At 41.0% G+C, this 13,402-nt stretch overlaps 1 protein-coding gene across 1 annotated transcript in view; it reads left to right on the top strand.

Moving 5' to 3' along the window:
* LOC146508011 (furin-like) overlaps nucleotides 1-13,402 on the top strand; it is a 78,773-nt gene that overhangs the window by 61,817 nt on the left and 3,554 nt on the right. Inside the window, exons 7-8 of the mRNA XM_085178591.1 lie at nucleotides 5,331-5,454; nucleotides 10,454-10,623. Of these exons, the coding sequence (XP_085034717.1) occupies nucleotides 5,331-5,454; nucleotides 10,454-10,623 (294 nt within the window). The remainder of the gene's footprint in view (nucleotides 1-5,330; nucleotides 5,455-10,453; nucleotides 10,624-13,402) is intronic.

Raw genomic sequence — 13,402 nt, 5'->3', positions numbered from 1 at the left:
GTTTCTTTTTTTGGAGGTTTTATTTTGAAGCTTCTGTTTATTCCATGAGAGTAGACTGAGCTCTGTGTGCCGTTGTCTAGCAACTTCCTGTTGCACATTTTACACCTGTTAGTACAACTGCAGACTGAACTGTTGGGTGGGAAACCTTATTATTTAATATTCTGTTATCTGTGAAAAGAAAATAACATTTAACAGACAGTGCAGCAGTTTTGTTTTTTAAATTACAGATTTAATTTTTCTGTTATAAAATTATATAAAGTTAGACTTGATAAGTCTTTTAAAATGGGACCTCATTTCTCGCTTGATAGTTTTTATTCTTAGAGTCTACTACGGTAGCTTTGCATAAGTCAAAGCTTAGAATAATCTTCATTTTTCTTGTACTGGGCACTGGCCCCTCAGTTTATACGTCTGTCAATTTAGCTTGTCAGTGAATTAATATGTTAATGTACTTATTATGATCACATACTATTTTAACAGTAAATATACAGTGGTGGAAATACACCATTTCTCGTTTTTATGCTAGTATCATTTTAATTGTGAGAGACAGAATATCAACCAGAAATCCAGAAAAAAACACATTACATAATAGTCATAAAGTGATTTGCATTACATTGAGTGCAATAAGTATTTGATCTCCTACAACCCATCTCCAATTCTGATTCCCACAGATTGACTGTGTGCCCATGTGATACACAGATTACATCAATCAGTTGCTTAATTTCAGATATGCCTGATCTCAACTCATTACGTGAATAAAATGCTAGCCTGCCCACAGAATCAGCTTCTTCCACCACCATGGTCAAGACCTGGTCAAGACAAGATTGTATACCTGCAGAAGGCTGGAATGGGAAGTCCATCAGCAAGAAGTTTGGTGAGAAGGTAGCAACTGTTTTAGTTGCCACCTTCCGCTAAAGAAGAACCACATTAAGGTCATGGAGTGGTCTAGCCAGTCTCCAGATCTCAATCCTATAGAAATCTGTCGAGGGAGCTGAAGCTTGTGAAGCAGCAGCCAAGAAACCTCAAATATTTAGAGAGTTTCTGTAAAGAGGAGTGAAAACATCCCTCCTGAGATGTGCAAACCTGGTGACTAACTACAAGAAACATGTTACTAGTGTGCCAACAAGGGTTTCTCCACCAAATACCAAGTCAAGTTTTTTGTGGGGGATCAAATACTTTTTTCACTCAGTGACATGCAAATCAATTTATAACTTCAGATTTTTGGTTGATATCCTGTCTCTCTCTCCACTAAAATAAAACTAGCACAAATTACAGACTGTTCATTTCTTTGGTAGTGAGCAAACTTGCAAAATTAGCAGGCGATAAAAATCGTTATTACAAGTATTTCCCCCACTGCATGAGAGAAAAAAGAGTGAAGGCATAATTGGTTCAGATTAAAGTGAATCTATATTTAAAAAATGTGGAAGCATATCTCAGGAAAGTATTTTATATCATCACAAACTGACCATTTCTTGGCAGAATTAACAAAGCCATTTATTTAGAATTAACACCCATAGTAACAGTGACTAAACAAACATCTGCCACCTGCAAAACAATCAGTACATATTTGTAAAAAGGTGTCAACTTTTAAGAAGGAGAGGATGGTGTAGAAATGGTTGGAGAAATGACACAGCCGTGATGCCTAATGTAGCTGCTAGCGAGCTTTGCTTTGATTCAGAAATTTAACACGGTGCAAAGTCACGTCCTTTCTCAGAGGAGCTGTACTTTTAAGAATTATGGACTTGTGGTGAAAGTATCTTCCAGGTGTATGATTGTATAAATGTGGAGCGGGGTGTCCTGGAAAGGAGTTGATACTTCCTCTGGGAAGAAGCATTAAAAACATCATAAAGTACAGTTTTCTTGTCTTTTCTTTGCATGTCTCCATTTAATTGTCTTTCTCAGTGATGCTCTCCGCTAAATGCATAATTTGTGCTCTGTTTTTGTTCTTTTCATCTCATTTTGTCTATCATCCTCCCACTCTCACCATCTCTCACTGTTCCTATGTTGTTGTTTTTTCACAATTCCTCTACCTGTGTATCAGCATCTCTTTCTGAACTCCTTCCTCATCACTCCCAATCACCGGGTCTCGCTCCCATCACCCTGACACTCACCCGTTTCGATATCCTGCCATCTCTCGCCCATCACTAATCCCCCTCTCCAACCTCTTTTTGTCTCTGTAGTTTCACTCTCTCTCTCTCTGGCTTTTGAAATCCTTCCACTTTCCCCTCTGTTCCTCTACTTCTGCTAATCCTTTCATGTTCTTTGTCTCCCTTTTGTCTAAAAGTCAGTTTAATATCTTTCTATCCTCTATGCCCCGATTTTGTCTCCACTTGTAGTTCTCACATTTTTTTATAACATTGTAGTTAAATATAATTTTCATCATGCCTTCAGTGTGATAGCTGGATGACTGCTTCTTAATTTTTGCCTTATCTTCAGTTATAATGAAGATAAGGTGCACTTATAGTTGACACCAAATATCACCATCAAATAATACATGTTGTTTGGTGTGCTTTACAAAATGATTACAAAGTTATGGAACTCACAAGCATATTTTATGGATTCAGGAACATAACTTTATGTGTAAAATGAACTTCAGCTCAATTAGAAACAATCTGGAATTTGAAATATTTGACTCGTGAGGTTTCCCGGTGACAGCAGGGTTGCAGCTCTTCAGAGAGCCATGTCAACCTAGTAGAAAGTCCTGCTGGGAGGCGAGGAGGCGTGCAAGGCATATCGATCCACCTGTAGCATCCAGCTGTTTGTTTACCAACAACAAATCAATGCAGCACTCAGCTGGGGGCTGCCATGCCTGGCCTCCGATCTGCTCTGAGCACTCTCACACACACGCACACAAACACTGCATAGAATATACACACACACATATGCACACACACACAGGCAGAGAGGCAGACTGGACAGTTGATGTAGCAGATTTATGGTATAAAGCCATCTTTGAACAATGCTTGACTAAAAGGGGATTTTGTGGGTTTTCATAATAGTCAGGTAATTTAGATTGATATGTTACTTTTAATTATCTGTGGGCTGAGCTACAGAAGAGATTCATTTTTCCATTTTTTATCCAAATACTGTCCTGATTTATGAATAAAATACTGACTTGACGTAAATGAAAGTGGAAGTCAGAGAACTGACATGACAGAGTGAAAAAGATAGTTTTCACCACCCTTTGTAGCCATAACTTGAAGTCATGGTTTTCCGTATGACTTTATCAGTCTCTCACATTGTTGTTGAAGACTTTTAGCCCACTCTTCTTTGCAGCATTGTTTCAGTTCATTGAATTTTGCAGGCATTCGTTTATGCACAGATCTGTTAAGGTCCTGCCAGGCATTTTAGTCGGGTTGAGGCTGGACTTTGACTGCGCCATTGCAACTCTGTTGCTGTTGTAGATTTGCCGGTGCACTTGTGATCCTTGTCCGGTTACTTGACCACATATGGGACAAGCTTTAGCTGTCAGACAGATGGCCTCATGATTAAATCTAGATCTAGGTCTGTATGCCTAAGTAGTTGGCAGTAGTCGACAGTTGGTTGACCAAATGACTGCAAGGTATCCAGGTCCTGTGACTGAAAACGAGACCCAATCATCACACCTCCACCACCGTGCTTGACAGCTGGACAAAACATCTCATCAAACATCTCCATTTTGGTCTCGTCTGTCCAAAGGACATAGTTCCAAAAGTCTTGTGGTTTGTTCAGATTCAATTTTGAAAACTTAAGATGCGCTGCCATGTTTTGTTTTGCTTTTTAATAGAAAGAAGAAGCTCTCTCCTGGCAATCCTTTCAAACAGGCCATATTTGTTCAGCCTTTTTCTAATTGCAAGTCATGATTAGCATTTAACATGCTAAGTGAGATCTGTAGAGTATGAGATGTAGCTTTTGGATCTTTTGGGACTTTCTCTGCGCATTGCACGGACTGATGCTGAGGTGAATTTCACTGACAGCTGTCTAGAATGTTTTCCACTAATGAATACTGTTTCTGTTTTTGGAATGGTGACTTCAGATTGTTAAAGAAAATGTTCTTATACCACTTGTCATATTGACAGGCAGCAACAGCTGCTTCTCTAAGATCACTGTTGAATGCTCTTGACCAGCTCTTGTAGGGATGAAGTTAATTTTTGCCTTGACAATGACATTAAAATGCAGCTACAGAATGATGCATCTTGTACCTTTGGAGATTACAGACCTCAGCTTGCACTTTTGCTGCAACACGCTGCATTGGCTGCAGTGACAGTCAAAGGCTTTTCGTTGTAAATTAAAGGTCACAAGTCTTTTGTGTTGTTGTGTACAAGTTTTAAGTACTAAGTCATCAGATTGAGCTGTCACATGATCTCACCCCCACCCACCTCTAGCCAAAAACATCCCCCAAAACAGCTGAACAGTTGGCATGTCGATGCGCTTTGTGGTTGTTTAGAGTAAATGAATAACTTCTGTCCTTCACTTAAACTCTTTAACTCAATTAAAAAATAATAAATAAATAAACTAAAAACTGTGGATGTGAAATTCTGGGCTGAGACTGATGCTTACAGTAACAGTATTCCTTATTCCTTCTTTCCAGAAGATATTTTCATTATAAAAAAAAATATTACTGAATATCCATCCACATTATACACTCAAGGTTTCCATCGAGTTTATTTTTGTATTGTTGTATGAAGACTTTATGATTTTGTAATCTACACTTTGGTTTTAACACATAAGCTCCTCCTGCCTTAAAAATGTGGGTTGATTAAACAAAGTAAGAAGCGTTAGTTCACAGTTTTTATGCTTTAATAAATGTAAAAGTAACGGACAGAGACTGTGGGGAGTTTTATCTCTGTAACAATGCATGCTGGGAAGTCTGCTACTATGTTTATTCTCTTTCTTAACCTCTTGAGACCAGAGCTTCTGTTGGGACGCATGTGCAAAATCAGATGTAAGCATCTGGGATTAATTCAGCTGATATGAACTAAAGTTAGATATTTAAATTATGCCCGAATGGATCGGTGTATTCCACTAAATTCCTGCAGGATAATTTACAGATCAAAATCCATTTCATGTTTATGTATACCATTACTTCATCACCTTTTTATAAGAGAAGTCTGGCGCTTTCCTAAAAAAACTTTTCCCATCATGAAAAGGTTCATCCAATAGTTTACTGTAAAATAAATTCTCAGTTTAACGATTATATGCTTTATTCACATACTGCCAGATCTTCTCATTCTTAGCCTTTGTTTTTAGTTTTGCTGTGTTAGGACATTTTCACATAAAATATTGATTGACTTGTTGATCGATTGATCGATTTTTTGGTGAAATGGTGTCTTTGTCATGGTGGTTGTTTCCAGGTGACTGACCACAAGGGCACAGTGAGGAGCTGCGCGAGGCCAAGTGAAGAGGAGGCAGCCGGAGCTCTACACAGCGTTACACTCATCCTCTATGGCACCTACCACCCACACAGGACCACGCACGGTATGTGAAAGCCGGTACATTCTGAGGTGGGCACGGAGGCTGAGTTACTGTAGAGGTGTGACATGTGTGCTGGACGTACTGCAAACGATGCACAGAGTTAATATAAAAACAGGACGAGGAAAAAATAATACACGAGCTAATTAAACAATAGAAATCTGAAAATAGATATAACATGTGCTATCCTTATTATTCCAAGTTTCCTACAACCCTCCACTCCCACCACCACCTGCCATCCCTGCTCGTGTGGCTGAGGCACCGCAGTCAGAGGAAGTCAGTGGACTGACCACAGGGACTATGATGTGTAATTACAGCGTGACCCCTGGCTGCCCCTTCTCAATCCCACCCGTTCCTCCACAGTGTGTGTCAGCTTCCCTGTTGCACACAACTTACACACACACACCTTGTTAGCCACACACAGCATAAAGCCACAGCGCCTTCCTCTGTGTCCCTGTCGGGGGTTTCAGGTTTGTTAGACTCACCGAGGCATGCTGGGAGAGAGATACGTACCCAGACTTTCTTGTTGATCTCTGTCAACAGGGGTTCACACTGGTCATGGAGGTCCTGGAATATCACTTTTTACTGATAGTCAGGCAAAGTCAGGAACCTTAACCAAAGTGCTGTCAAAGTTTAGATTTATTTTAGATTTCTTTTTTCCCTCGCATTACATCCCTGTTTCAGCCCAAATTAGGAAGGAGGTGTGTTTTTAGGGCATAAAAGTACTCGAGCTCAGTTATGGAAAAGTCATGGAATTTCACCTGAGGGCCGCAGTGGGTATCTCCTCTCTTTTTCTGTGTGTGTGCGTCTTGCTCCGTTGCTCACTCGTCTCTTTCTGTCAAGATGCTGATCTCTCTGTTGAGAAATCAATGGCTCCCCCCCCCTCTTCCCTCCTCCCTCTCTCTTCATCCATCCATGTATCCCTCCCCATGCTCCTGGATCTAACCCAAGTTCAAGCTGTTAGTCAATCTGCTGTCCACACACACACTCACTTCATTCACAGGTTCTTACAGTGTTGCTATTCCTCAGTCGTATCCCCAGTGACATCATTCTGTAGTGGGCCAGTTAGCCACACTGTGCCCTGAGCATCACCCTCAGTCATGACTTTGGATGATTCTAATTTCCAGACTAGCTTGTATTATGCTGTGTGCAGAATAGATTAGAGTGCTTTTTCATATTTTTTATAAATAGCTTTCCAAATCTGTTTGTCATAGAAACAGTAAACTTAAACTTAGTAAGATATGAATTTATATGTTTCAGACTTGATTGTACTTAATATGTGTACTTTTTAAAGTAATTAATGAGTTCCCTGTAGAAAGTGTTATGTTACACTATTACATCATCACAATACTGACTGCAAAGTTGATGAAAACTAGCTGCACAAGAAAATTATCATTGAAACAGCACTTCAACTGTAGATTTGTCCCAAAAATGTCTCTCCTCTGCGTGATCCTATAAGCCTGTTGATCTCTGCTTTTTGTTACCTTTTAAAAATTAATCTTTGGCAGATGGCATCAGCATCACCCTGGGTCATGTGGTCTTTAGCTGCTATGTTTATGTTAGTGTATAACAGACTTCTGCAGATTTTGAATGCCTTTAAGTCAGCGTCACTACTCCCTAGGCTTGTTACTTTTTACAGGGAGGGATATACTCTTGTTCTGCCACAGACAAATTATTTAGATTGCATGCTGATGATGGGTAAAACCATGGCTCACATTTGGCATTCTCACTCATCCAACATGTATGGATGGAGTTTGAGCTTTGTGCTGGCCAAACTGGGGAAAGTCATCTCAATGCACTACACTGTGCACAATGAAAGTGTCGTGTTTAAGCAGGAAAGGGACAATGTTATTCAAGTGTGTGGGGTTATATTCGTGTTTTTGTTTTTTTGTTTATTTGAGGTCCCATGAGGAATTGCTGCCATTTTTAGCATTAAACCTGTGTGTTACAGTTTTAGCAGAACTTATATATTTATATAAAGGCAACTCAACGGACACCGTCTGAAGACACAAAATTTGTCTGATTTCTTGGAAAGATAAAATAACAAATCTTTATGCCACTCACAGAAAAAGAATATCAGAAGCAAGGTACAATAGCAAACAGGACCATTGTGGAAAGGTTATTTCACTCTTAGTTAATGATGATGATAATTATAGCAACTTACTGATGGTTTTGAGATCCCTGGTGTCATAAAGAATGTGCAAGAAGTGATTAAGATGAACAGATTTGGGTCACAAATGATTTCTGTTACTTACAGCTCGTACCCTTAAATATACCGAGCTACATTTGCTAGACAGAAGCTGTGCTATTTATAGTGGTGGCAATACTGTAATGGACATGTTGGGAAGTGCTGTTGCTGTTCATCACATATTTAGTGAATAAGCATTTCACTTAAATTGTTCTCTGTCGTCGTCCTCCGTGTCTGTTTGATGCTGGTTAGCCTGCGGATGCCTCCAGATGAGCTTCACATTAATGATGTGTAGAATGAAGCCAGTCTGGTCGGTCTTTGTGATGCGGCTGTGTCTCTGCTGGTGTTTGTGAGGGGAAACCGCCTCTGTACGTGCGCCTGCGCCTCTGTGTGTGTTTGTTTGGTGGCTGTGCAGCAAGTGAAGGTAAATTGCTGTGATTATGTGGCAGTAATTGAACAGGGATGGTGTGCTTAATTGAGTTGTTGTTTCTTGATGTTTCTCTGTAGTAGCAGGAACCACCGAGCTGACAGGTGCCTCGTCTCGTCTCGCCTCACCGGGATGAGGGCTTTTTTTTCCCTTCCATACTATAGGCTTTGTTGTGTCTTCTTTAAAAAATATGTGTGTGTGTGCATTTGTGTGTTTGTGTTTAAATGTTCAAGCAGGTAGAAGAAATCATGGGGTTTGTGAGATGGTTCTGTGAGCTTCTACAGGTTATTTACATAATATTTGTACAGATTTATGGCTTTAAATGTATGCCTCTGTATATGAGTCTGTGCATGCGTGTCTTCTTTCATGTATGGGCTCTATGGAGGAGGGATGGTGTGCATGCATCCTTGTTTCTTTGCATGTGCTGATTCTGTGTGTGCATGTAGCTCTATCTGATCTGCCTCCTGGGCTCTGTGGCCCAAATCAAATGGTAGGAAACATCAATTTCACCATTCCGTTTTCCTCCTCCCCCTTCCTCTCCTCCTATCTCCTTGTATAATTTCTCCTCTCTTCTTCCCTTCCTCCCCCCTCTTCAGCCTCTCTTTCTATCCTCCCCTTTTCGATGTCTTTCTCTCTGCGGAAGTGTGATTACGTTGCTCCTCTGAGCACCAGTGATCTAAGGGTTCAGCGTGTTTATATGTGTGCGCGTGTGCGTGTGTGCACGCGTGCTTGGTGACTGCTTGGTGATCTGAGCAGCCTGGCGCTGGGTATTGTGCAGCGCAATTCACGGACGATGTCTCCAGATGAATGCCTCCATTCACAATTACAGCCTCTCCATTAGCTGCAGCCCTCACCGCCTTGTTGTTGTCTTTTCTTCCTTTGCTGCAAAAGGAAAAAAAAAAAAAGAAAAAGCAATTAAAGCAGGACAAAAACAAGCTAGAAGAACACAAGTGATGTACCTGGAAGAGAAAAAAAACAGCAAAGGCAGGGGGAGTTGGGAGTGTTTGAGAAGTGGGGGGGCTGATTCTTCAGTCGGGATTCACACTACACACTATCTCTGTTTTATTCTCAAGGAAAGCTTGTGGATTTATTTGAACATTTGTACATGAACTCAGTCCCCTCAACTACAAATACTCTGTGTCAGATATATATTTTTCATTTTGCTGTTTGTGCTGTAAGTGACTCTGTCCTGCAGTTTCATCCTTACAGGGATCTTCTTTTTTTTAATACACAGAAAGCTGAGAAGCATCCTCTAAGTTGAGGACAGACTAGTGCTTTTTATGTGTGTGTGCCTCTATTACTACAATATTATACTCTGTAATACGATAGAATAGATGCTTCCTGCTTCTTTTCTTTCTTTCTTTTTAATTCTGCAAAATGATTCTTACACATTCTTTGGTATTATTAATGCAAGGAACAGATGGATATGTTGTGTCACTGCACTTACTTATTCTAACTAAAGAGGATAATGTCAGTGAGATAAATGGAAAGGCTGGATTGCATCTTCATGCAGGGAATCCCTTTTGAAGGGTAGACAGTTTGAGTCTGACACTGAAATGGCAGAGTCTGCCGCTAACAATGAAAACTCCTGCATGACTCTCTTGGCTCACAGTGGGTCCTTGGTGGGGTAAAGGTGAAGGCAATGAGTCTGTGTTGCATTATCTCACCGAAAACAAAAAAGTACTGTAAATTTTCTTGTTGAGTAACAGAAGTATAAATTTAAAAATCTGGTTTTAAATCAGCTGCTGCTGATTTTAATATCAATCTAAATAAGGGCTCTTTGGAAGAACAAGAACTCCTCCTGCAAGTAAAACCCTGCATATAAAAATATTGCACAACAATAATGCACAACAAATGGCCGAAAATAACAGTTTGTAAACTGTAACAAAACAGGATTGACTCGATAAAATCTTCTGATGTATGTGCAAAATGAAATTGCAAGGCAAATATCACCCAATATCATTTATTTTAGCAAAACTGCCTGATTTTTCTGCTACTAACCTGAGCAAATGGTAAATGGACTGGTTCTTATATAGCGCTTTTCTACTCTATCTGAGCACTCAAAGCGCTTTATACAACTTTTTCATTCACCCAATCACAATTTTCTAGGTTTTCAGTGCTACCTAACTAGCATTCATACACATTCACACTCCGATGAATGCATCCTTGGGCAAGATATTTGGCATGCAGACTGGAGCACTTAGTAGGTGACCCACTCTACTACCTGAGCTAGAGCCACTCCAGCACACTTTATGTATTTACAGACCACAGAACCGTTCCTGCCTTATTTTAAAAATGCAATAGAAACATATTTTTGGCATGTCCTGTAGATAGAAACATAGGTAGTGAGGCATACAGCAATCTAATTGTGCTTCTATTTTTAACTTCAGAGGGACCCCTGCAGAGCGTTGTGTCCATGGGGTTGAATCACCCTATCCCTCATGGGTGGTTGTTCCAGAGGGACCAGTCCCCTCCTATGGACTTGCTGCAGTGGATCTACCAAATGGAGAGGGAGAAGAAGGTGCGAGCTGCTGATATCGCCATGTCACTAAGAGGAAAGGTACAGTATGGCGCACAGAGCTGGAACACAGACTCTCCACACATCACACGCACCATGATTTACTGTTCCAATAAATCACTTGCGTCGCCTAATTTCCTATGGATTTCAATTTCCCCCTGGACATATCTGCATTGATCAACTTCAGGTATAAGGATGTGCCAGGCGTCGCTCACTGTGACACTGAAGAATGGCTCACAGATCTCTGTCAAGGGTGTTTCTGTGTGTGTGTGTGTGTGTGTGTGTGTGTGTGTGTGTGTGTGTGGATAAGGGGTAGAGCCGTGGGATTTGTGCACATGCAGCATTTCTGTTGAGCGCCGTCGTCGTCACTGTCGAGGCTTTAGGATACAAATCCTTGAGTGTGAGTAATAACATCTGAAAATGTCAGAATCATACAGGCAGAGATAAGGATCAGACAGTTGAATCGGGACTCCAGATATTGTTATTCCCATCATATCTGCTTGTAGTCTAGGCCTGATTATGAGGAACAATTAAATATCATTCTGGCTTCTCCAACAGTTGTTACTGCAGAAAAAACACCAGGGTATAACGCTCCTTAGAAAATTAGACGACATTTTGCGGTCTACTTAATCATTGCTCCAGCCCCAGCGTTTGAGCTGAAACAAATTCACAAGCCCCTGTCACTGTCCTTTATGCTGCATTATCAGGCCAATTACAGCCTTGACAGAAGTGTGCCGCCGGACGACAGGTAGCTGTTTGCGTGCACACGTTGCTGCCCGACGTGTCCTTGCAGGGGTACACGGTCCCCGGGCCTGTAGATGAGTTTTGAGCCGGTGTTAGGAGGCAACAGGAAGGCGTGACAACGTCTTTACCCCGAGTTCCTCCCCTAGAGGCAGATCTGAATGGATTGCAGAGGCAAGGAGGAGAAATAAATTGGAGAAAAGGATAAATCGATGCTCGGCAGAGAGGCAAACAGACCTTCCAACCCCCGGCCCAGAGACACACACACACATGCACGCACGCACACACACGCTCACTCGTACCACAGCGTGGCTTTTTTCCTTGGGCTGTATTGGATTGGTATGCAGAGCTGAGGAGAGAGACGCTCAGAAAAAGACTTGGCCTACAAATGATGTCCTTTGTTTGATCCATTAGGTTGGGGGGGGGGGGGGGATTGGTTGGTTGGGGTGGATGGGGAGGGTCGTCCCACGGAGACGGTGGAAGGGCTGGGAAACAAACGTCTCTGTCTGTGAGCCTCTCCCTCTCTCTACTCACCAGCATCTTCTCATCTCAGAGAAGAGAGAAAGATCAGCTCGAGGAAAAGCTGGTTGTCGTCTGTCTGCGGTGATGTGTTGGAGGGCAGAAAGGATGCAGTGTAGGTGTGTGCGCCTATTCGCTTGAATATGCTAAATTTACCAATCTGAAGCTTTTCATCTGGAGGTTGTTTTTATTCTTTTTTTGTGGTAGTGGATTTTTCTATTTGTTCATCGTAGTTGTCGTCCTTGCTCTTGGATAACAGTAACACTGTTCACCACCATCATTTCTGATCTGAACTGGGAACTCTGTGACACAATTACGAAACAAACAGTCTGACAGATATCTTTGGGTTTTCATTTTAATATGTATAATTTTTCTTGAAATAAAGCAGTCAAGGTCGATGCCAAAAAAATTTTGTTAATTGAACAATGAATGATGTTAATACACAGCAAACAACATAAACCCGAAGCCGCTGTTGCTGTTGAATCGTATTATTACCTCTGCCAACAGGTAATGTGATCGGTTGAGTTGGTCTGTTTTCACGCAAAGTTATTGCAATTGTGGATTTGTTTGAATATTTTACTTCTGGAGCTGATCTGGATCCTTTAAAGGATTCTTTACTGTTGTGATACAGATTGATTTTTTTTTTGTTCTGTTTTGTTTGGTGTTGTCAAGAAAATATCACAATCTGGTCTCTGTTCTAAGTTCTTACTCTGGAACGGGTTTTAGCCTTAGCTGAGGTTTGCAGCATCACACTGCTCTTGTTTCACAAGTTATCAAGGTATATAAATACTGTAAGACTGTAATATAACATGGCAGTGCAGAGAGAAACACTCTGATGTAAGAAACAGCATCATGAGTTTGGACTGGGTGCTTCTTTTGTTTTCACCCATGTTAGCAGCATAGCTGTATGAGCTGAAAGGTCAGTAGGGCTGGGAGTCAGTCCACTGCTTTGATCCAGACCCCCAAAATATATGCGATCAACTGCAGGATGGATTGATGATGATTATGTGCCGAAATGTATGTATTCTGTCTGTTTTTCTATAGAATTATCATCAAGCCAATAATTTAAGGTGGCAGGTTCACAAACAATAACCTACAGTAGAAAATTAGCCATATTCCCGTTAGCCTAATCTGTGCTTAGCAAATGTTAACAAATTAGCATGCTAACAGCGCAAACTTAAAAGCAGGTGTTCTCCTTTCTGAAACCCGCGTAAGTTGCAGCAAGTTTCCATAAAGCCTTCATATTTAATATTATGAATGGATCTGCGTGTATGAGAGGTTCTTTGAGGCCCACTGCTTAGAGCATCAGGCCAACATAACTCTAAAAACCAATTCATAAGATGCTCTCAAATTCAAACTTCAACCTCCTTCCAGTTATTTATGCATCCATTTTGCTCCATCACCCCTACTCTGGTCTGTACTCTACGCTATTTCTGACTCTTTTTGGGAGGCATGCATTTTTCTCAGCTCTTCACCAGCAACGGCACACAACGCCATTTATTTTAGCTTGGGAGTTCTCTTTTCACTCCGTGTCTTTTTATAGTTTTGTCGTTCATACTGT

This window comes from Neolamprologus multifasciatus, chromosome 11 (assembly GCF_963576455.1).
Source record: "Neolamprologus multifasciatus chromosome 11, fNeoMul1.2, whole genome shotgun sequence".
Classification (NCBI taxonomy): domain Eukaryota; kingdom Metazoa; phylum Chordata; class Actinopteri; order Cichliformes; family Cichlidae; genus Neolamprologus; species Neolamprologus multifasciatus.
Note: the sequence above shows the minus strand (reverse complement) of the source record. Positions and strands in the feature narration are given on the sequence as shown.